This window comes from Dipteris shenzhenensis, chromosome 6, assembly GCF_047967505.1.
Source record: "Dipteris shenzhenensis isolate YYH24624 ecotype China chromosome 6, Dip_SZ_1.0, whole genome shotgun sequence".
In the NCBI taxonomy this organism is placed as follows: Eukaryota; Viridiplantae; Streptophyta; class Polypodiopsida; order Gleicheniales; family Dipteridaceae; genus Dipteris; species Dipteris shenzhenensis.
This window is the reverse complement of record NC_141601.1, coordinates 7581533-7602900: the sequence shown is the minus strand read 5'-3', so window position 1 is coordinate 7602900 and position 21368 is coordinate 7581533. Positions and strand designations below refer to the sequence as shown.

General features: G+C 40.3%; 1 protein-coding gene across 1 annotated transcript; it reads right to left on the bottom strand.

Moving 5' to 3' along the window:
* Positions 1-3876: 3876 nt before the first annotated feature.
* LOC147900720 (phenylacetaldehyde reductase-like) lies at positions 3877-5728 on the bottom strand. The gene is made up of 5 exons (XM_087375879.1): positions 5324-5728; positions 5027-5193; positions 4740-4931; positions 4333-4667; positions 3877-4047 (listed from the first exon to the last, which is right to left on the bottom strand). The coding sequence occupies exons 1-5, from the start codon at positions 5499-5501 to the stop codon at positions 3942-3944; spliced, it is 978 nt and encodes a 325-aa protein (XP_087232005.1). The 5' UTR covers positions 5502-5728; the 3' UTR covers positions 3877-3941.
* Positions 5729-21368: the final 15640 nt, after the last annotated feature.

Here is a 21368-nt window from a genome sequence, read left to right as displayed (position 1 = left end):
TTTAAAGAAAAAACTCCCACGGAGTACGATTATGTTTCTTCGATAAAGGAGGCCACCCTCTCTCCTATCGCAGACATGAGCCAATCAACAAAACTCCTGCTTTCCACTGGCATGTATAGGAGGAGGGGGATATGTGTCACCGCCTTGGGGCACCAACTCAATATGCATTATGTTACTACCCTCATCTAAAATCCAGGGTATGGGGGGACAAGGTCCATATACAATATGCATGGATTCCCTTTAAAGTTTTCAAATATGCAAGGGAAAAATATGAAATCTTATGTCCCCCCTCCCACAAAATATAAGTTATATACCTTGAAAAATATGCAAGATTTTAAGGTTTGTACATATTTTTCATAATATGTGAGGCTCGAGGGGGCGATCTTTTGGATGGGGGGGTAAAACAAAAAATACACTAAAATATGAAAACCCATCTCCTTTCAAATTAATGTAACTTTTTCATGTGTTACCTAAATTTCAAGGTGTAAAGGCATATTTGAAGCTCTTTTGGTGTAGAACACAGTCATGCTAATTTGATCAATTTCTACTCATGGCATATTGTTAAATTCATCTCATACTCAAAATTTTGATTGGCATTCTTACTAAAGGGAGTTGGCACCCCAATGTCACCGGCTGTGATGGTATTGACTTCCTAGGCCACATGTCTCTTCGAAAAATCGACTAGGGCCGTGAAAAGTAGTAGCTTCCAGTGTCAAACATCGCTGAACAATCGAAGCAACCTCTGGAAGAATCAAAAATCAAAGTTTTTTGGAGGAATAAAAACTCGAAGATTCAGTGGATGGAGATAAAGATGATAATGTTGACTTAAAAGGAGTTCTCTACCTCATGCTGACTTGAAAGGAGCTCTCTGCCTCAACTGCCATATCTCCAGCTCCCACTTTACAAATATTCTATGTTTGGCTTCACAGTGAATCTCACACTTGGAGCATTTGTTGCATTTCCATTTCTTTTCCCCATATTTTCGACAAATTTTTTTTTTATCACGATCAAATCACCAAGCGCCTTTGCAAGGTCATGATGCATGTAGGTTGTAGGCTTGTGATAGATGTACGCTCTCTGCGTTGCCCTTAAGCACAATTAAAACTCGATAGTGCGAAGAATGATGCCTCCAACTGCTATGCTAGAAGCTCAACTTTAGTGCTAGTGGTGTTCAGTGGATGGTTCAGATCATAAACTTAAGGATTGTCTCGGCTTCTTATGCAGGCCGTGGATCTAACAATGCTCCTAACAATTGCTATGCATATGATCAATGCTCTTTAAGATACTACTGCCTATAATACAGGCACAATATTGGTATCTTATCTCAGAATAATTTCAATGCCTCCTGCAGCAATGCTTTTCATCCCAATAGATAAGACCATTGCAAGTGCAAATATTTAGAGAGCAACCTTACTGAAGATCGCCCAATTTCACATGCTCAAGCACAATTTCTCTCGTGAAGATCTGCCCGTGTCGAGTGATTATCAGGTAGAGGTAGTCAATAACATAGATAGTCTTTGAAGCAGCCAGTGGAACCTCCTAAGCACAATCAACCCCTCTATTGCTCGCCTTCCTAACTATGTATTATCCATGTGTGTTATGTTGAAAAAGCTTCCTATCTTCATGAAATCCTAGTTTGCTCCCTTTCCTTTGACCATGCCATTATCCCATTTCAACTGCAACAACATTCTTGCTTAATTTGGTTCTACTTTCTGTTCTCCAAGCGAAGAAAGGCCTTGAAGGTTGAAGCACTATAAAAAATAGGCTTGCACTCTTGACAAGGGAATGGGTGCCCCCTCGCTGTCATCGCACCCTTGGATAAGCACTATGCTTTTCACTCATCGTGAATATATTTCCTACTCATCCTAGTATTCCCTCACCATTGACTAGTAGATTGTTTGCGGAGCCGCTGGAGCAAGTATTTAATTATCCATCTACCTAATGAACTCGTAGAAAGATCATAATCCAAAATATTCTAGAACCATTGAGTCCATCAATGAGAGATACACTGTTGCTCTACATAAATACAATCCTACAATCTTGTAAGTTGCAAATTGATAGATTTAAAAATTATGACTTTATGTTGGGCAGACTAGACAATAATGAAGCTCCCAGAAAACTTCCTCTAGCTACATTAGACCTCAAGGCCATCTTCTCACTAGGACTAGTCTACTCCCTCTATTTGCATTTAAACTTAGTCATCTTCTCATCGAGATGTTGTCTCCATAAACGTGGTGTTTTAAAAATCATATGCATTATCATGTTTTAATTTTTTCATATTTATTTAGTGTTAGTTTAATTACCATTTTATAAACTAACATTCACTCATCTTTATTAATTTGCAGATATTATCATCAATCCAATTGGAGGTCCAAGCTTCCAATCAAAAAGACACATATGCTAATCCACATAAGTATGACATTGCAAGATCATTTTAGTTTTTGTGAAACACATTCACCACTGCATATGCTCTCCTATCTGCTATATCTTCAACACTAATGGTGGTCTTTTTTAAAAAGGAACAAAGACATTTTTTCTATGATTTTAAATTTCAGAGAGAATTGTATCCACACTCCACCACACATTATGTATGGATTTCCCCCCCTCCTCCTTTCCCTCTCTCCCCATCTTTATGCACCATTCTAGTAAGCACCTTGTTCTTGATTGCATCTATGTTGCTTTAGCATTCCGCAACAAAACCTACTAATATTTTCTATGTTTTATTGGAGCTCATGGATGCAAAATAAGTGCTACATTCCATCTGCTACATTCCATTGACCTTCTATATCCTCTTGCCCCTAAAGCTACCTCTTGTCTTTCCGCCTTCTCCCCAAAGCATATCTCTTGTCTTTCCACCTCCTCCCCCCTCCAAGCCTCCATCCAAGAGCTTCTTCTTTATGACATGTGGCAAGCTCTTCTCCTCCAAGCTACCACGTAACCACTGTTTTTTTTTTGGATATCCGTGGTTAATAGGTTAGAGACACATTCTTCAAAAGGTATGAAACCACCTTTCACCTAGATGTTCAAAAAAAAGTAATATTTGAACAATACAAGATTGTATTTACTATTACAATTATCTTACATGGCATACAATCTTATACTTAGTGGAGATATTTATCTTTACAATCTCTACTTATCGTGACTAACCCATGTGATTAATGTCTAACCTCACTACAACTTTCATTTTTCTACAACCATATTTTCAACAAGGAACATGTTACATACCTCTCCTTTCTAATTTCAATATAACTTCTTTACATGTTTACATCCCAGTTGGCCAAGCATTCTAGTAATTTGATTTTGCTAGAGTTTCATCCAAATCAAACATCATAGTTTAGGTGAATATATTCTTCAAAAGATACAAATATCTAAACCTTTCACCTACGTTTTAATTTGAAATGGATGTTTAAAATAAAAAATGTATGAACATTAGAAAATAGACATCAAACAATTTTGTATTCATCATGTCAATTATGTGTATCCACACATTCACATCAAAATTTGTAAGCAAAGGAATAGAGGTAAGCATGTGTACATACCACTCATGTCTAGTTTTCTCTACCCACATCTTAGGATATGCAGCACTTCCCATTTATCCAAGCATGGAAGGGCGAGGAAGCAGGTCCAACGAGGAGCTAGGCAAATCCAAGGTGAATACAGGCCAAGGCGACGTTCGTATTTTAGCCACAACCATACAATTACTCGATAATTTGTCGTAGGGAGGCTACAGATATGCTATAGAGTAGCTGCCAATTCAACCACACATAGGACGGCCGTCGAAGAGTTCGGTAGAGCGAACGCTGTGCAGAATCCACATTCCACAGTGCAATATGAAGCAGTTGATAGTAGTTCAAATCAATTGCATCTGCTTATTGACATTGTTTGCAACTGTCGGAGTGTCACTGACCATTTCGTTTATCAGAGAGTTGACATTTGCCTGTCTATTTCACCGTTAGCGTCTCCCCTTCAAGACCACTTGCAGAGAAGCTCATGCCCAAATCTTTCGCCTTCTCGTTCGACAGCACGCATGGGCTGAAGGATTCCAATCTGCGTACGTTGATTCTTGTGTCAATCCAAACACTCGACTTCAAAGAGGACGAAAACGCCCCAATCAGAGGTTTATCGCCTAACATACCACAGAGCATCACACCTACAGCACACGCTGAGACAACATTTCCAACACCACATCTCCGGTTTCCATTCGATGCAAGCGATGAACAGATCCAGGAGCATTGCAATTAGAAGCGAACGGAAGAGGCAACTCCCTAATGCAACAACAATATTCTCCGACACGTGGTTGCCGACTAAGGTATAAGATGCGTTCTGGCGTACCTTTCAGATACGGGATAATCTGGATACAATTCCCTTGCAGCCTCCACTATGTCAGCTTTCGTTAGCAACCGTTCAAAGCAAATGTATCGGCCCGCTGCGCGTTCAGCTTCGAAAGCCAAGACATGGGCTGCCGCCAAATCGTCTACGTGCACGTACGCAAAAATGCCGCTCTGGTCGAGGGCGGCATAGTTGCCCAATTGCGCAACTGATCTCCCACTCGATACGTTGGGTCCAACAACCATCGCTGGGTTCATGACCACAAGGTCCAATCCCCTATCCCTAGCCAAAGCCCAAGCAGCCTTCTCCGCCAGTGTCTTGCATAACGCAGACCACATCTGCGAGGGCCAAATCGATCCGTTCAGTTCACATGGGACGAATGCTAGTACGCAAACACAATTAACATATACCTTCTCCTTTCTGCAGAAGTCTAAATCGCTCCAATTTCTCTCGTCAAGGACAGCACCAGTAGAATAGTATTGCTTGTTCCACATAACAGATGATAAGCACGAGGTGAGGACGAGTTTCTTCACGGATGATGTATTGGCACAAGCCTCCACGAGGTTAAGCACGCCCCTGACCTCGTTATCAATGATTTCAGCCTTTTTGAGAAAAAACAAAGAAAAGTGTCATTAAACCTGCACTTATCTTCTTAAAATCAATCCAAGCTCCTGGAAAGTCGTTCTAATCAGCTCACCGGGTAGTCTCGATTCCCATTTATGTCATAGTTCGGAGAGGGCACGTAAAAAACCCCGTCACAGCCTGCGAACAGCTCCGACAGACTACAGTAATCCGTAAGATCGGCTTCAGCAAGCTGCAAGCGTTCTTTCACTCCGGGACACGACGCCAGGTGGGTTGTTTCTTCTGCAAAAGAAGACCCCAGGATCTGGGAGTAAACACAGCGACCACAGCCCAATACATGGGGACGCTCCACCATAAATATCAAAACAGAAGAGAGGAAGACGAAAGGCTCAAGGATCTCTAGGATTGGCACCTGCGGTGGTAGGAATAGTGGACCTGACGTGGTAGCCCTGGAGAAGGAGTGATCGAACGATCCAAGATCCGAGAAAGTTCCAGGCTCCAGTGACACAGACAAGCTTGTCATGGGCGGGGGGTGTAGGGGAAGGTGGAGGGAAGGAAGGAGGAGCGATTTTGATTTTGCGGAGGCCCATTGCAGCTTGAGGCTGGGAGGAAGCAGCAAGGGGATAAAACCCAAGGATTTTGGGCAGGGAAGGGAGGATTTTGCGATGGGATGATTTCTACACGATGGAAGATGAAGGAGGGGGTTGCTTAATACTACGTAGAAAAATTGGATGGAATTTGGTTGGGTTGTTGGAGGAGAGGGCGGAGGGAGGGAAGAAGCGTGGGCATGCGCGCTGCGCAGCTTCGCATGCCAACGAGCTCACATTCAATGCAATATTTTGTGTTAGGAGGGTTGGCTGTGTCTCTAAATTAGATTGACATTCATTGCAATATTTTCTGGTAGGAGGGTTGGCTGTGTCTCTAAATTAGATAGCCAGGCCCAATTTGGTCTGGCACGGCTAACTTGCCAACATACCTCCAAACCACCTTTTTTACGCCGCCAAGTCCTCCGCCAAACTTCTCATACAGGGGCGTACCGTCCACGTGGCACAAACGTGTTGCCCACAGAGGATCCACGTCAGAAAACAACCCGTGTATGGGACCCGGGCACAAGGCTTTTTACCTCGCCACGTGGGATGCTCGGATCAGCTGAAGGGGTAGTCCCGGCCGGTAGTCATAGACGTGTACAACACGTGGCAAAAATTTGTCCACTTAGTTTCCTGCGTCAGCAGAAGGCTCCACGTCAGAGCATTGTGGGACCCACCAAGAACGCTTTAACCAGGCATCCGTCGCCACGTAGGGCATCTCTGCTCACCGCCATTTAAGTGACGATTTTAGCAGCCTGCTATTATATCATTATATGAAGATGATAGCGCGGCGCTTATTGGAACCATCGCCAACGCAACTTTCATGTGTCATTTAATTACGTACACCCACCTTCTTGCAATGCTGGCTGTCATGGACTCCTCGCCATTGTCGCAGCTTGCTTCTCGCTTTATCCTTTCACTTTTATCATTGCTCCAAGAATTCGAGAACATGTCGCGATTTTCAAGAACTCTCTTTCATCCGTCTACGCCTCTACGCACCTTTTTTCCCACACCTGCACGCAGCTCTCTTTCCGTGCCTCATGTCACTCAATAACCTGGATACAGTGGATTGATGGGCGGTATTGGCTGGTGACACTCCTCTCCCACAAATGCAATCACCTCTGACGACCCCAAAACCTCGTTCCCATTCCAATTTCCAGCCATCGGCATTTGGAAATCCGAGATTGGGTCCTGGGAAGGATATTGTTGCGAAAACTGCGACAGCTCACCCGTTGCTGCTCCACGGGCGGGCCTTGGACTCGTGGGCACTCAATGCAAGCCTGAGAGCCTGGTGCGTTTGAGGCTCGCCAGATTTAATGAGAGAGACTCTCATTTACGGGCCTCTAACTTCTTTTTTTTTTTTTTGATTAACGGGCCTCTAACTTTTTTTTTTTCCGAAAAGCTACGATTATATTAAATCGGAAGAAAAGAGAAAGATTACAGCGCTGCCCGGAGGCAGAGTCAACAACCCCAACAAGCTGGGGGGATTACCAAAGGGAAGTCCTAATCAAAAGGGAGGAGCTACTGTCTCTCCTCTAAAGAGGATTTTGCTAGCACAGTCTACAACAAGTTTAAGATCTGATTTTTGAGTAGTGACAGGGCTACGAGGATTTCTTCTTGTTTGACAAGGTTCTCCTCCATATGAGCCAGCTTGGGATCTTGTTCTTTGTAAGTGTGGCCTTCCATCTTCTGCTCCAGGGCCTGCATCTTCTTCCTCATGTCTTTGAAAGAGTCTTCAATCTGTTTACAAATGTCAAGGATTAGAGGATGCAGAACGGGCCTCTAACTTCTAACAGCGAACTTCTAAACTTCTCTCCCATCCCTTTCTCCGCCATGAAGCCGAAAGTGAAAGGACGTTCAAGGTCACCGGCAGACTTCACTGAAGCCTGAACAAATATTAATTCAAGATTAAATTCCTGAAATGATATGCCTAGGGCGCACCCCCATTGAATTGGGGATGTGATCTGCACCAACAAAACGTTACAACTTATTAACTCTTTGCACATTATGCATTCCTCCAAAATCTTTTTGGCCTGCCCTCAGGGTAGCCTCAGCAACGGCTTCAAATTTGGCAAAGGAAAAATTAGGCATTTTTAGAATTTTTGGAAGTACATTTTTGCTATTGGACAATATGTTGACTCTTCGTCATTGGACTTGAATGTAGACTTTAAAATGGTTGACTCTCTCTCTCTCTCTCTCCCCTTCGTTATCTACTAAGTCTTCTTCTTAAACACTATCTCTGCCTTTTCTCCCTCCCTTCCCCCATGCCCCTCTCTCTCTCTCTCTCTCTCTCTCTCTCTCTCTCTCTCTCCCCTCCTTTATCTCTTGTGGTCTTCCTCCACACCATTTTCTTTTTGTTTGCTTTTTTGGCTTGCCCTTACAGGTAGCCTTAGCAATGGTTCTACTTTGGCAAAGCTAAAATAGGGGACTTTTTAAATTTCATAAATTCTAGATTTTTCTCATTGGCCTTTGTTAAAGCTGTCAGCCCAATAAATGGGGCAATTATGCACAACTAACGATTTTGGGTTTCTCTCTCTCTCTCTCTCTCCACCACTCGTCCCTAGCCCACCCACCCTTCGCCTCCCCATTCTCTCTCTTAGCTTCCCTCACTCCACCACTAGTCTCTCTCTTTCTGTCTCTCTCTTAGATTCCCTCACTCCACCACTCGTCCCTCCCCTTCGCCTCCCCATTTATTTTGGGCAGACCTATTGAATGACATGTGTCATTCATCTTTTTTTACTTGTTTTTATTATTGAAAGTGTCTACTCATATATTACTCAAAATTTGCCATGGGACATTTCATATAGAATGCCCTGCACATCATACATATTTCCTCCAAAATCTTGGCAGAGCTTGCTTCTTATCTTACATTGCTTTATTACATGGATTCGACATGTCCACGATTTCGAATCTAAGGACAAATTGTGTGAGTATGACTGACTATGTAAATATAACATACACTCTTGTGAACATAGCAAGCCTTTCTTATATTCAATCCAAGGAACTAGACACGTGAATTAATTAAATGGGTGAATAGAGCAAGCCTTTCCATATTCATATCTAAGGAAATAGACATAAGAATGAACCAAGACATGAATGTCTATATTTGGCACCTTAGTGGCTTTTCATAAAAATATGATTTAATTGTTTAAAATCTTTTGAGAATGTTTAAAATGAACAAACCACATTTTTTTCAAATGGAGTCAAGACAACCAATTGATGGGATAAATACCTTGCGGCATAGCACATACACTACATAGTACAAATGAATTCCGCATGGTATATACAAGATTTTGAGCTGTTCTTTTGCCATATTATGCAATAAAAGCATGCAATCGCATGTTATAAGGTGGTTTCTTTTTCTCACGTGGCAGCATGCAATCTGTATCCTTTTGCCACATGGTAAACCTAAAATACCATGGAATAATAAGGAACAAAAATCTATCTGGCGAGCTTTTCAAGGTTTTTTTAAGTGCTTGTGTATGTTAGTCAAGGCTAGGTGTGTGGCTTGCAATTGGCAACTTCATCACTCTATCCTAATTGCCTCTTGCATAAATAAATAAATATATGTTGAGAGTTGTGGTGCCATGAGCACATAAATTAAAGGCAAAGGATGAGTAAAGGGCAAGTTGCCACATGGCATGGAGGAGATATCTCACATGAGGCAAGCAAATGGATGTAAGTACCCTCACCTATAAAAGGAAGGTTCATTTGAAGTAATATAAATCAAGCACTTTGCACTATCTCAAGATTCTCTTTATGAGTCCAAGCTAATCTATCTTGGAACCTAATTGACTTAAGGTACATGTCATGAGCACTCTCTTCATCATGTTTCCACACAGGTTTCATCCACCTTAGAGCACTCCATAGATCCTGAGGCACACATGCTTTTGTCATGGTATCAGAGCATAGGTTTAGATCTTCTAGTTTAGCTCATTAGTAGTTCACTAGGATTGCTCCCATTCCTAGATTAGTTGTAGGCATGCCTTAGGAGCTCATGTTTTTCTCCTAGGTTAGTTTTAGTTTTAGATTGAGAACAAATTTCCATCCCTAGAGAGAGAAAATTTCCGTCCCTAGAGAGAGAAAATTTCCGTCCATTGATTCCTTCCATTACAATGAGGGAATTCCATCATTGAGAGAAAGAGACTGTCATTCTTTCTTTTGAGATAGAGTCTTGTCTATGAGAGAGAGTTCATTTGGAGGAATTCTACACCATGAATAGAACATTCTGTGAGAGAGAAAAAGAGAGATCTATAAGCAAGCTCCATCAACAGCATAGCTTCACATAGCCAGCGGCTACAAAGCATGTCTAGTACATGGCTTCATCGACCTACGCAACTACAGTAGCTAGTGAAGAAAGGACTCCACGAAAAGTTTGGGCAGCTCCACGAATCCAATGAAGGTGATTGAGTGGCTGAAACCATAAGCCGATGTTCACACAGGGCTCTTGTGCCTCCTACATAGCCTACGACGTCCAAGCCCTTAACTTCAGCAAAAGCTTTAGCAATTCAGCACTCAAGCGCCTACTCCCTCAACGAATGAGCACCATAGGCTGATGCCTTCATGCTTGCTTCTGCTCCAATGCAGCTACAGCATGCAAGCACCAACGAGCATCACCATCAATGAAGTTAGCATAACCCCAGCTCAGATCTAAAGCCAACACTGGCTCCAAAATAGCCGCTATCTCCTACAAGCTCTTACGGATGAAGTCATCTAGCATCAGCTTGCAACAAACCTCAGTGCACCTCCAACCTTCAAGTTGGATCTCCACGGGATGGCAGCCTCCAAGCGGCTCACCCACAAGCTTATCAACGCCTCTGCATAATTGGCTCAGTGAAGCAATGCTCGTCAAACTCCCTCGACTAGCGCTACAACAACTCTCGTGTCCACACCAGTTGGCTCTCTTACACCATTGTTTCTGCAGTAACGGACGACCTTATCTTTCTCCTCTTCTTATCTTTCTCCTCTTCTAAGGTTTTCCCAAAATTGACATGTGGCAAGTGATAGAAATTGACCATCATTGAGTTTATGTAACTTTGGTTAGGAGTGGTTACCCTAGTAGGGTTAGGTTCAGTTGGACCATGGTAAAGTTAATGTAACCTTGGGTTCACCTAGTTGGGTCAAAAGATTGCCACATCAGCATGCACAATAAGCACACAGCCTCTTGTTAAGCACAGTTTTGAATTCTACATGTGAATCTCTGTGACACATCATCAAAGGCCCTCTTCTTCACAGAACCTTTGACAAGCCGTAACTTCCAATCCAGGAAGAATTTGGACGCGCTCCAAAAAGGAAAAGTGATCATCTTTTTGAGCTCTACACGCTTGTCATGTCAGAATCATTGTATGCAATTAGACACTGCCAATATTGAAAGTAATCAATTGGTAAGACCTTTGCAACAAATGGAAAAGCAAATCATGAATGCACACATCGTTGTCATAAGCATGCCAAAAGCACAAGTGCATGAGATGACCATAGCACAAAGCATGGCATCCACACATAAAGCATCAAGGCACATGGAAGAACAAAGCATCATGCATGAAGCTACACAAGGAAGAAGATTGCAGATTGAAGAACCAACAAGTCAACTACGTGGAGTCATCATTAAGCCATGAGCAGAATGACAAGAATAACATGTATTGAAAAGCAAAAACCTTGCCAACCTTGCCTATATCTTGTAAATCAAGCCTGACCACTTGAGAGTAGCCATGAAGGCACCTAGGGGAGGATTTGATCTTGTAACTCACATCTGACCACCTTGCAGTAGCCAAAGGATTATGGCACCAAGGGGAGGTGTTGAGAGTTGAGGTGCCATGAGCACATAAATTAAAGGCAAAGGATGAGTAAAGGGCAAGCTGCCACATGGCATGGAGGAGATATCCCACATGAGAGCAAGCAAATGGATGTAAGTACCCTCACTTATAAAAGGAAGGTTCATTTGAAGTAATATAAATCAAGCACTTTGCACTATCTCAAGATTCTCTTTATGAGTCCAAGCTAATCTATCTTGGAACCTAATTGACTTCAGGTACATGTCATGAGCACTCTCTTCATCATGTTTCCACACAGGTTTCATCCACCTTAGAGCGCTCCATAGATCCTGAGGCACACATGCTTTTGTCAATATATATATACATACATACATACATATATACATACATATGTGTGTGTGTGTGTGTGTGTGTGTGTGTGTGTGTGTGTGTGTGTGTGTGTGTGTGTGTGTGTGTGTGTGTGTGTGTGTGTGTATGTATGTATGTATATATGTATGTATGTACGTATGTATATGTATATGTGTGTGTGTGTGTGTGTGTGTGTGTGTGTGTATAAATGTATATGTATACGTATATGTATATGTATATGTATATGTATGTATGTATATATATATATATATATATATATATATAGAGAGAGAGAGAGAGAGAGAGTGAGAGAGAGAGAGACGGCGGATGTGTGCTAGCCTGATCATCATGTTTAGACCCAGTAATACAGTGTATTACTATATACAAAATATTGATTGTAATTCAGGTGTGGCTTTCATATTTAAATGGCAACTCGTATCATCTCAATACCAACCTTCCCAACTAGATACCTATGATATGGCAATGTTGATCTAGACCATCTTGTTTTATACTACCATTTTATGTCTAATGCTTAGCTTTAAGATGTGGATAGCAGTTTGATATTTGAACAACATGTACATTTAATAGGTCTCAAGAGTTAATTCTATTATAAATTATGTTTATCATACTAATGCGTTATATTCTTTTGGGAGTTAAATGATTTACTATTTATACTACACTTCATCTCACATATGTACAGTTTGTTGGCACTTATTGTTTTTAGTCTTTGATGACTTGTCTTCCTTGTGATTTGATTTCAATGGTTAATTAGGATTTTCATTATTTAGACAAGCTCGCTCTTTAACTTAATGATTGTTGCATGCTTTAGATCAATGTTCAATTATCTAGGCACCCAAGCCTTCATGGAGGATGCTCTTTCCTAAGGTGCACATCATAAGTTTGACAAAGGAAGAGATTTAGAGTTTGTTATATCTATGCCACAACTCCTAGAGAAAATGCAAGAGCTAAATTTTAAAATAGTCAAATTTATTAAACTTTTAGAAATATAGTGCAGTGTAGCCTCAAAGTGTGGGATAATATTGTGTTTGCATTTAATTCTCATTTGTCAGGGGATGTAATAAATCAATGGGACTTATTAATTAACTTTGTACCCATTACTTTGTCTATCAATGGATTGACAAAGTTTCACATGTGGTTGTCAGCATGGAAAGAGATGAAGGCTTCCATTCATAGAAAACTGTGAAAGAGAAGAGAGAGTACCATCCAGTGCCTTGAAACATTTTTCTTCTATTACAAGTGAGATATAGGATGATATAATTGTTACTTAAAAGAAGGGAGGATACATCTATAATTTTGCACCAGCATGTAAAACATGTGTACTTTTGTGTGCATTTTCAATTAAAGATATTTTGGATTCATGAGTAGTTGGACATGGAAGTGGAAGGAAAGGAGCATCGACTACAATTTGTGTGTGTACCAGGATTTAAACCAATTGTGTCACATGTGGGCAAGAAAATCAGATGCATGTAGGTCATGTGTCATTAAAAATACAGAAGAGTCCTACCTGGATTGGAGATCCCCTGTCATGAAATCATAGCAGGCAAGACTATTTTACAGTGAATGATCATTATTTGTCACTATAGTGATTGTTTGTGTGTTGTATAATCCCCTTACACATTTCTTTGCAAAAGAGCTTTATCAAACAATTGCATATAGACATGGTTAGTGCACTTAGACTACTATGTGATGGGTTGGTTGTGGCCAGATGGCTCATTTATTATGCCACAACTTCTCATGATAAAATTCCTAAGAGTCTTATGTCATACCACTCTATGATAAATGTCAAAGAAATCTAACAATAGAAAATACTCTAGAGCGTGAAAGTATGAAGGACATTTGGAGCAAGTTACATGCCCACAAGATTAGTGAGGATAAAGAAATGCAAATGGTGGAAGAGGTAGAGGCATGCTTTTGAAAGAGAATTAACTTTACTTAGTGTTTGCAAGTTGCATGTTTGAGTAAGGATTATTGGAAATTTGCAAAATACATAACTATGACACCCTATGTTCATGATTTTGAAGAATTTCGATTGTTTCTTTAAAGCACTCCCTACATTTGTTGCTTATATTTATTTTCAAGCTTACTTGAAGTTTCTTTCTATTATTCTCTACTGAAATCTTCATGGCTTGGTCCTTTAATCTTTCATACAAACGGTTTCTATAGTTTATTAACAAATCTTCATGCCTTGTTCTTCTCGACTATTTATACAAATGTTTTTTTCTTTAAATTACACATCATATGTATGGCTCATATCTATTTCCATATTTGATTGAGCTTTCTTTCTTTGGTTTTGTAGCAAAACTGCAACGGCTTCAAAGAGGTGAATGGAACAAAAAGTCAATATTTTAATGAAGATTTGGGCTGAGCATTAGTATGTAGACTGCAAGAGGACAATAGAAAATCTTGAATTTAGGATGTAGACTTATGAGTAGTGAGGCATTTTCTTGAAACCAGGATTTGATCTAGTCATTAGTAAGGCATCTGAACAAATATGGAGAGAGGAGCGGAGAAAAGTGGAGATGAGGAGCGAGGGCACAGCTAGAGAGCACACCACAAATGATTAACTATACACTAGATTTGGTTGAAAATGTAGAATATATACAAAACCATTTAGGATTAGGGTTAGGGTTCTTAACCCTTTCCTTTATAGCACTCTATGTGTTAGTGCTATGCACAATATTGAACACATGATGTTGAGATGGTTCCTCAACACCTTCCCTCCACCTTTCCTCAAGATTAACATCATGAAGTAAGATGATGATTCTAGGGGATCGAAGAAGGACTAAACATTACATTCCATCACACCCCTTTAATAGGAATGCCCTTCCTCTACGTCAAACCAATAGCTTATCGGTGCTTCTCCGAAAGCTCTTTGCCAACTGGTTTGGTAAAGATGTCTACAACATTCTCTTTGCTATCACAATGCTGTAGTGTGATGTCACCAAGTAACACTCTTTCTCTAATGAAGTCTCTCTCACATCAATGTGCTTTTTCCTAGGGTGATATACTAGATTCTTGGCCAACTTGAGCCAATTGATTATCACAGTATATTGTTATTGTCTACTGAGCCGTATAGCCTCACATGCACCTGTAGTGAGTGCCCTATATTCTGCTTTAGTTGAAGACAAAGAAACAATTGGTTGTTTGTTTAACAACCATGATATAGCACCTTGACCGAGGAAAAATACATATCCATGTGCTTATCTCCTGCATAGTCATTGTCACAGTATGCATGCAACCTTGGTTCACTTTCTCTGTATTCTATTCCAAACTATCTTGTACCTTCATCTATGAATAGAAACATTCGAGATTATAATTAAAGGAAATCAGTCGTAGTTTGGTGAGATTGGACTATGATCGCATAGAGATGAGAAGATTTTAGACTCTTTCGCTATGATGCTTTTCAAATAAGTCGTATTGTGGTGAGGTTCATGGAGATGGATGATCTCATAAGAGTGCTACCGAGCTATAATCACAGCTTTTATCTTGGCTGTATTGATTCACAGCCACAGGTAAATGATGGATGTACCTCCTAGTATCCATGCCCTTTCCCACAACCGTGATCATATTCACTCACGTCTTTCTGCGTTCACCAATGATAGTGGTGGTTGATATTATCAATCTGATCCACAATCATGTTCATATACACTCACATCTTTCTGCATTCACCCATGAGAGTGGTGGCTGATATTATCAATCTAATCCGAGCATGAAATGAATTCCTTTGAAGGATGTTGGCCTTGGAAAGAAGAGTAGGGAATCGAAGACCGATGCCAATTTTCGACCGTCGACAGATGGGGGAGGCAGGCACATGGGAAGCTTCGATTGGGGGATTCGACGGTGATAGTCCAAGTGGTTGGTGTACAGTGTGCGAGGTTAAGGGCAAGTCTGCGTAGATGCAAAGCCAATGAAATTGATCCAATGGTTGTAGAGAGGCACTTAACGTGGATCGTTGGATCATGGATGGTACTAGGGCACAAATTCCAACCAATACACATTACCAGTATGAAGAGATTTCAATCCAATGGCTGGGATTGATCTTCCATCGACCCAGCCATTCACGGTACTGTCAGATGTGGATGACATTAAGGATGATTCCTTGAATGAAAAGCACTCAGAAATGTGTGCGAGAATCCATAAAGCAGTGCCGTAATTCACAATGAGAAGAAAGAGACCATATAGCACACGCAAACTCAGCCTCTGTGAGGCTGTGTTTTATTTATGTTTTCAATACCTTAATAGACCAAGTACCTAGTGGGAACACCTCCTTCATTTAGAAGGGCTTGTTGTTCAAGCTATGGATTTTTTCGAAGCTCCAAGCTATCCATTCTCTAGTGGGTTTAGCCTGTTTTGGCAGACATTTCTCCAAGTCGCACGCATTGGACAAGCAAGCAGATCATTTTGTTCCAAATTGAATGTATGATGCCAGGCAAAATGTCTATTCTATTTGGACTCAACCTCTGATCCACCCTTAAAAGATTTATTGTGCACTGATTTCATGCAAAAATCTTGGCAGGTTCTGAGGGCTTTTGCATTGTTGTGTTGATGCAAGGCAAGCAGGCAGATAGGCCCCTCCTAAACGAAAAAAGGTTGATGTGTCAGCAGCTGTAGAATCTAGATAGGAAATGTGAAGCCTAATTAGCCACTGAAACTGTGCAAAAGCTGACCCCAAAGCAAGGAAGTGTGGAAATAGGATAGCGCTAGGCCGATGAGCAAATTGGAAGTCATTGGAAAACATTCAAACTATGGACCAGGGGTTGCGGTTTTGAGTTGTGATTCTTCAATGCCAACATAGCATATTGTTTGGGAGACATTAGGCCCTACAAGGGTCGTGAAGCTCATGCACAAAGGCAGCTCCAAGGGGAAGAAAGTTGCAGTTATTGCAGTATTCAACCTATCAATGTTCATGCAAAGGCACCTCCCGGGGGAAGAAAGATGCGGCTAATGCATTGTTCAACCTATCGATCTTGATGGGAAACAAATCCAAAGTAGTAGCTACTACAGGAGCTATTCCTCTGTTGGTAGACCTCTTGATAAATAAAAGGGCAAGCATCACAAACGATTCATTGGCCATGCTAGCAATGCTAGACTTTGCCGCCGAGCGAGTTGCTGCAATCTATCAAACAAATGCAATTTCCATGCTCGTGGATCTCTTGAGGTTAGGGTCTCGACCAGAGGAAAGGAGAACTCCATTGCTATTTTGTAAGCTCTATGTAGCAAAAACAAAGGAGAGGACATGATAAGGTATGTTCTCCATTTTCCCATGGCCTTCCAATCACTGCATAGCATTACCTAGGGAGGATCAGCAAGAGCTAAGCACAAAGCAGCTTTGCTCCTCAAAATTGTATACAAATTTCTCATAATTGATTCCATTGTTCAAATTAAGGACTAGAGCATTTCGTGAAATAGCAATTCCAACGCTCAATCCTTGACTTAAAGATTTTGGAAAAATTTTGAGAATCAAATTCAAATTTCATATTCCCTGGCCTTCCATGGGTTTTACACTAGTATATATAAATCAGATGCTATTGAGACCCTTGAAATACAGGTTATATATATATAATTATGTATGTATGCATGCATGCAGGCATGCATGTATGTATGTACATACGTGTGTGTGTGTGTGTGTGTCTGTGTGTCTGTGTACCACTTTGTTGTTGACATCAATTCCTATGAACAACAATCAATTGTAGTGTTGCCTATCGTGTGACCACAAGTAACCGATATGATCTAAGTTCATGGGCTTGCTCATGATAAGGTGAGTCTATAATTATTGCAGTCACAGTTCAATGAAATCCAAATACGGGCTCTAGAGAACCAGCTATTCTCTAAAAGACAGAGTTTTTCTCTAGTCTATCCCGATTGCTCCTTTGTGCTGGGGACCCAGGGCTTGCTCAAGACCGAAGTAAAGAGTAGTTTCTCTTCCGTGTCATCAATCTTTTGCCTTGTACCATCCTGTTTGTGTACACAGCCTCCCTATCCCACGATAAATAAAAATGCATACAACATAAAGAATTATTTCTCTGCCATTTGCCCATGACAGAAAGAGTTCCAAGAAGCCTAGCCAAAACTTGTTTCCAAAATTGCAGTTGAGGACACGAACCACCTGCCTAGGGCGAGCCATTATGCCTTGCTTGAGGTCATGGTAGATGCCAAATTAGTGTTTAGGAGTCTGCAACTAGACATTAGGCAGTTGGATAAATAAGGGTGAAGATGGCACGAAAACCCTTACCTGGTTTAGGTCACGTTGCTCACCATCTCACAAGCTTTGAGGATGCACATTCGCGTGAGCTTTGCATCTTGAGCCTTGAGTATGTATCCACCCAAACTTGGGGAGGGGGGAAGTTCTCCAAGTGGTTGTAGTGGGATTATCATGTGGGATTAGTGGGAAGGTACTACCCCATGCACTTCATTAATGCTTCATACCAATCAAACTAAGTTCCAAAGTACAAGTAAAATTGACATCAACCTCAATTCTCACTAGTTGCCCATAGAGTAATCTTAACCATGAGCACTAGATTATCCCAAAATGAGATTACGACTAAGTATCCACTATTATTTGAAGCATTTGCAATGGTAATAAAAATTATTAATAAACATCCATCATTCCCATTCATTACATATGGCTTGCACTAACTCCAAATCCAACTAGTATAATATCTCACGATTGAGATATAAAAGTGGTCGTCCTTCTACACCTCCCTTACAATGTTAACAATTCTAGATATGATCTAATATTCATATCCAATTATATCATATTTTTATTTTATATCCACATGCCTCTAAGGGAAAATTTTCTAAAGCTTTTACAAGCCTTATACGGACAATCTCATCATTAATGTGGGATAATGGACATGTGGTCCTTCCATCTTTAATCATCAAATTCCTGGGTCAAATCCATATTATTCAAATTTTCAATATTGGTAGGGTATAGAGACCCACATATATCATAACATGATTTATACATCTTGGTGTGTGAATCCCAGAAGTCATAGGCCCTGCTTGTCTTATTATTTCCCCTTCTATTTCTCCATTTGGAGGAACTACTATGGTCTTTTTCACTACCCATGGGATAAAAGCCAACCAAGTGCAATAAACTTTACCACAATTTAGACACACCCACAAAAGACAAGGTTCCACGCGAGGGGGTGTGTGTGTGTGTACACGCACCCGCGTACGCGTGCACGTGCACGTGCATGTGCATGTGTGTATCCACCCTTACCTGAGGGGACACCACATGATTGGGGTAGGACACCCATCATATGGTGTCCTTCCCCCACCAAGAAGTGTTAGTAGGGAATAAGTATTAATCTCAGTGCATGACATCCCTATACCCTCTCTTGTGTAAACTTATACCGCTCATGTTCCTATATAGGGATGCATGATTTTTGTAAAGAGATAGAAAAAGGACCACATCGACTGTAGGTCCTCCGTCTTCGAGAGGATTAGGTCTATAACCACCACAAGTTTCCCAAATGGACTCGCATATCGCATACTTGACTCAGATGGATATGATGGCATTAGGAAAAAAGGAAACTCATTTTGGGGCCTTTTAGGGTTTGGAAAAAATGTTTCTCAACCAATGAGGAGAAGGCCAACCTAATGTAGAAATTCCACCAAAAATATGAAAAAAAGTATTTTATGTTGCTACAAGCATGTGGCATTATTGAGAAGATTTGTTTTTTATTCTTTTACGGTTTTCTTGTCCCTATCAAGAGATTTGGACCCAAAATCAAAACAAAGATCCATTTTTAAACCTTCCCACCTGGTGATCCAAAACAACCATCCACTTTCTCTTGTTCTCAGCTACTATTCTCTTTTCAACAAGCATTCCTCTACTTTTGCCATGAGCCATTCCATTCTCTCTTCGACAAGCATTCCTCCTTGCATTACTGTTGTTGTGATGCTCTTAAATTTTAAGACGATAGGCTCCTTTCACCTTTCATTCACTTGTTCTGAGTTTTGATATGTTTTTTTTTTAAACATCGATTACTTTGAGCAAAATACTTCAGAGTGATAAAGTATAAAGTCTGACTATTTTGCTGTGTTTTTTTTACTTCCCAATATTATAGTGAGGATTCTAGATGGCAACCAAAAACTAACTAGGAAACAGTCTATCGCTCTAGTTGGCGAAGATGTGGATGTACAATGTATCTCTTTGCCACGAAGACTTGCCTCATTGATCTCATGTGTAGAAGTTTCCAATACTATGACCGTGGACAGTAGTAGTTGGAAAAGGATAATAGTGGCGAAAGGAGCATGGGTGCTAATGCAACGTAGCAAGAGGAGAAAAAAACAATCAATTAACACTTTTTTGGCTTCTTGGAAGGGCAGAGTGAAAGATTTCAAAGTAAAAAAAGAAGGCACAAAATGTGTAAGAGAGGTTCGAATACAACATGTCTACATGCATTGACAACTTGTATTGCAAGATTATCCTGCTTATCTTCCACACCATAGACCCAATTGTAAGTGTATTTATATAACGAAATAGTTGAAACAAAATAACTTTTGTTTTCTATGATAGACAATATCTTTGTTTTGGTTCAGATATATATCCCTCATAATACGAAGAGTGGCAACCAATGCAGTGCATATTGGGATTCTTTGATGTTTTACATGGTGCTATTGGGGAGCTACAATACAAAAGTAGAAAATCAACAAAGCTGGCTGAATCAGGTATATATTTTTATGATCACTTTTATCAATTGATGGACATTGCTCACTCACACGGTGTATTAAAAAAGCAAGATCTCCAAGTATGGAATATAGTAGACTGGCCAGTCCCTAATAGCAACATCACAAAATCATACAGAGCCAAAATATTTTCAGAAGTACATTATTCCCTAAAACTAAATATTGCTACCAGAGGAGTTAAAATCAACGTTTTCATGCCACTTACAATTTTTGTAGAACTTTTTTAGGATTATCCAGTTAAAGTTTGTAAGTCAATGTTGACTTTCACAGCAAGAGGATATGATGGAATTCCAATTCCAAAATTTTTGGATAATGGTTGGGATAGAATGGTGGCCAACAATGTGTATTGTGAGGTTGCTTGTAACTCCATCAACATTAAGTACATGATTGCGTTGCAAAACTTTATCTTCTCTTTTTACTATAAATGCAGCATGATGATAGGCATAAAACTTGTGGCAATGGACCAAGACAAGAGCTCTTCAGGTCCAATAATTGAAATAAATGTTATAGAGAATGACATCCTTCTAGCATCCATCTCACTGGGACAATGTTGCACTCTCTCTTAGTTACACAATGACATTATTATGGAGACTAAGAACAATATCCCCAAAGAATTTTCAATCATTTTGAACCACAGGAAAGTCAGTTGGTTTCCACCCTGCATTCCTCCTAAATCTATTCTCTTTACAGTTGCATGATACATTCATCTATCATTACATGATACATTCATCTATCACTTCTAAAGTTATGATATTGATAAAAATTTATTTTTGTAGATACTGCAAAGGAGAGAAACCAAAATTCAATGCAAGGACATTGTAAATAAAACAATTGAGATAATTTAAAGCTATTGACTCCAGATATTACTTGCAATCCTTTTTCTTTTTTTTTTGGCATGTGATGTATTAATACAAAATGAGTACACGTATCATGTGTTTTTCTACTGTTTCTCATAATCTTTCTCTGGACTTTTGTGCAGTGGGAAACTCCTTCTGAGAAGAGTTGTCTTTAGCTTCTTTCCACATGCTGGTTAGGT

Bases quoted from the DNA above. Each gene is read 5' to 3' on its own strand.
- LOC147900720 (XM_087375879.1), bottom strand. From the start codon at position 5,501: ATGGGCCTCCGCAAAATCAAAATCGCTCCTCCTTCCTTCCCTCCACCT. The intron at 4,668-4,739 runs GTATATGTTAAT...TGGCCCTCGCAG, and splicing joins ACTTCTGCAGAAAGGAGAAG to ATGTGGTCTGCGTTATGCAA. The intron at 4,048-4,332 runs GTACGCCAGAAC...CAACGTACGCAG, and splicing joins GATTATCCCGTATCTGAAAG to ATTGGAATCCTTCAGCCCAT.